Source organism: Lathyrus oleraceus, chromosome 3 (genome assembly GCF_024323335.1).
Source record: "Lathyrus oleraceus cultivar Zhongwan6 chromosome 3, CAAS_Psat_ZW6_1.0, whole genome shotgun sequence".
Taxonomy (NCBI): Eukaryota; Viridiplantae; Streptophyta; class Magnoliopsida; order Fabales; family Fabaceae; genus Lathyrus; species Lathyrus oleraceus.
Genome location: NC_066581.1, coordinates 321,646,118 through 321,649,364, shown reverse-complemented (window position 1 = coordinate 321,649,364; position 3,247 = coordinate 321,646,118). Strand labels below are relative to the sequence as shown.

At 34.6% G+C, this 3,247-nt stretch overlaps 1 protein-coding gene across 1 annotated transcript; it reads right to left on the bottom strand.

The window, feature by feature from the left end:
* Nucleotides 1–228: 228 nt before the first annotated feature.
* Nucleotides 229–3,034, bottom strand: LOC127131076 (uncharacterized). Its single transcript, XM_051060015.1, has 9 exons — nt 2,831–3,034; nt 2,449–2,733; nt 2,057–2,362; nt 1,849–1,965; nt 1,408–1,713; nt 1,056–1,313; nt 895–966; nt 567–814; nt 229–475 (listed from the first exon to the last, which is right to left on the bottom strand). Exons 1-9 carry the CDS (start codon nt 3,017–3,019, stop codon nt 229–231), a joined length of 2,028 nt encoding a protein of 675 aa, XP_050915972.1. The 5' UTR covers nt 3,020–3,034.
* Between the last annotated feature and the right edge of the window lie 213 nt (nt 3,035–3,247).

Here is a 3,247-nt window from a genome sequence, read left to right as displayed (position 1 = left end):
GCTATAATGAAATATAAACGAATATTTAGAACAATTCACATAAATAAATAAGTATACACACGAATATTGGGTTATTTGCACTTACGTGTCAACTATCGTCTTCATAGCAGGGTATGTTGTCCAATCATTGTGTAAAGAATCCAAATAATACACAATTTCTTTAAAAGGATTTATCGCGACCAACAACCAATGTCCACTGTAATAAAACAAATGTTAGATGGAAACTTTCTACACGACGTCAAAATATGAAAAATTATAACAGATGAATTTAGATTGAAGAACTAACCCGTCGCCGATATTAAACGGTAAAAAGAACAACTTTTCTCTATCTGTGTCGGCCATAAAGCGCTCGACTACATACGTCCTGACTTCATCTGGTTTTCTTATCATTTCGGTTAAGTTCGTTTTCATGGGATTTAAGAATGAGAATCTTTGCTCCAACCCACGCGGACCCATCAATTTGTCATATAAATACCTTATATAAAAACATCATTAACATTTAGACTATTCATATGAAACGAGTAAATAACTTGTTCAAGAATTTAAACAAAGTAGATCGGATATACCTCATGTATGTGTTGATAACACCAACGCTTAATTGCGTATGATACAAAATTTGATCAAAATCCTCTTTACCCAATGGCTCGGCATACTCAAAACCAAAAATAGCTCCATCCATAGGTATTAAACGAACACATCCATCCGAAATATCTGTCGTTTCTAAATATGTATGGAGGCACGCTCTATACTTGGAAGGATTTTTCTTTTTAGCCCCGGTCCTCTTGGAAATTTCAGTCTTCTTAGCAACAGGAATCTAAATATCATATAATTAGTAAGGTGAAGTGTAAGATGACGAATTAACAGGAATCTAAATAGCATATAATTGTGATGTACCTCTTTTTGCGATGCAACTGACTCGATTTCCCGCGCAATCCCCTTATCTTTTGCTTTGGATTTTGTGGGAGTCTAATTAACATTAACATGTAAAAAATGTGTACGTAAAATGCGCGTAAAAAATTTGAATACCTAAAGGTTCATAATGGTTTTAAGCATACCTCATATCCTACGATAATGAGGTCTGTCGGCCATGCAACAAATGAACCTATGGCATCTCCCAATAAAGTTGCATCCGAAACATCGTCAGGATGTGGTAATAACGCATCCTTCTCCAAAGCAATATCAACCGAGACTTTCAAAGATCCAGTAGGGAGCGGTTTAGTGTGAAGTAATTCACCCAAATTGTTATGAACTTTCCCCTTGCCAACCATCCGATAAGTCGGTCTCGCTAAGTAGAGGTGACAAGGTGAAATGCCCTAAAACCAATAATAAATATGACATTTTTAATGTGTATATATGACAATTAAATAAATTAAGCTAATTTAATTTCATAATAAGATATATAATTACCTCTGGAATAGTCGGTTGAAAATTACAATTGATACTATCTTTGTCACTAGTATCTTTAAAACCCGCTGCTCGATCTCTTTCTCTTTCCTTTCTTAATTCAAGAACTTCAGCTTTTAATGCTTCCAAAGTTTGCTGCAGTTCTTTATTGCTAGGAGTCTTTTGTTTTTTAATATTCAAGGATTTTTGAGTGATCCCAAATCCCTTGCCCCTCACCCGACCAGAATACTCGGGAACATCTAATGCTCGACTCAGTATGCTCCTGCAATCAGTGTCTTCATATGGAACTATAGATTGAGATAGAGTCTCCTGAAAATCATATGAACATACACACAATAGTAATGTTATTGTCTTAAGTAAGTGTCAAAGTCAAAGTGTTCGAAATTGGACGATTCAAAAGTGTCAAAGTCAAAGTGTTATTGTCTTAAATAATGCTATACTTACACATTTCTCAAATATTTGTTGAACGTCTTCTTTAATCTTTCCATCCTTACCGACACGGGCTTCCTTCCACAAAACATGTGCCGGAAGAGATGTTTCAGAACTATTCTCCTTTGTTAACTACACATTAAGCATAATATGATCAAATATAACTCATGACAAAATATGATCAAATATAACAAGTATATCAATGCAATTTATAGATACTTACTATAGACTGCTCTAAGCGTCCATATCCAACACGCCCTTTTCTATAGGGATACGCCGGACTTGATGCTCTTTGCCGGTTTGTTTCACTTACACTCTTAAATTCTTGGGTTTTTCGTTTGGATTTAAACGTTTCCCATTCTTTAGGTGAAATCAAACTTGCATATTTAGATGGAAGCTCTGCATCAACAAAAGTACCTTCCGTATCCCTAAGAAAGGTGGTTGATAAAAAGGTTCTAAACCCTCTTAGTAACTTTCCGGCCAATTTGAGACAATGATCTCTTCTGTTTTCTTCGATGTCGAAACACCTCTACGAAAAACATACACACATTGCGTTAGTACAATTAATTTAAAGACATAATCGTCATTAAAAACAAATAACATCACATATGGTACCTTTATCTCACTCCATATTTTGTCTTTAGCTTCGTTCAATTGTTTATTTCTCCAATTATCACAAGTAATTGGAACTTCATTCCTTACCAATGCACCAATAAAACTTGTCAATGTTGAACCGTTAGGCTCAATTAGTTGTCCACCTTCGTTCCAATGCACTTTTATTAAAACGCCTCGATCTCTATCTCGAATAACTTTCTTCATAACCGTTATTCCACGTTTAATTTCCCTTTCCGCACCACCAACGGTCTCATCACCATGTGGGTGATCCTCGTTACTAGCCATCTGTAATAAAGAAAAACATAAACACAATATTAAGCAAATATGAATACAAATCAAGTAAGTGTCAAAGTCAAAGTGTATTGAATTGGACGAAAATTACATGGTAGCCTACAAACGGGCCAAAGGACTCAAAAATGAACTCGATTCGTCCAAATTCCGAGTGGAAGCATGTTTTTTGTAACAGTACAGCAACAGTAAAATCAGGGAAAAAGTTGTCCGAATCGAAAAACAAAGTATACCATTGGCTCCGGAATCGTGGAGAAAGTCTATTTTCATTAATCACATGCATTAAAACTCATCACGATTCAAAAATATAAAGAAATCATGCATTATCAGATATAACTTATAATCAAAGCAATTGAAAACAAAAATATAATGAAATCATGCATTATCAGATATAACTTATAATCAAAGCAATTGAAAACAAAAGAATAAAGAAACCATGGATAATTTACCTAAGTCACTAACATCTCTTTCTTTTCTTTGTTGGAATATTAATCACTTGTTTCTTAGCAAT

Coding starts and splice junctions, on each gene's coding strand:
- LOC127131076 (XM_051060015.1), bottom strand. CDS start 3,019: ATGCATGTGATTAATGAAAATAGACTTTCTCCACGATTCCGGAGCCAA. Junction 967..1,055: donor TCATTATCGTAGGATATGAG/GTATGCTTAAAA, acceptor AATGTTAATTAG/ACTCCCACAAAATCCAAAGC. Junction 476..566: donor GTTATCAACACATACATGAG/GTATATCCGATC, acceptor TTTTTATATAAG/GTATTTATATGACAAATTGA.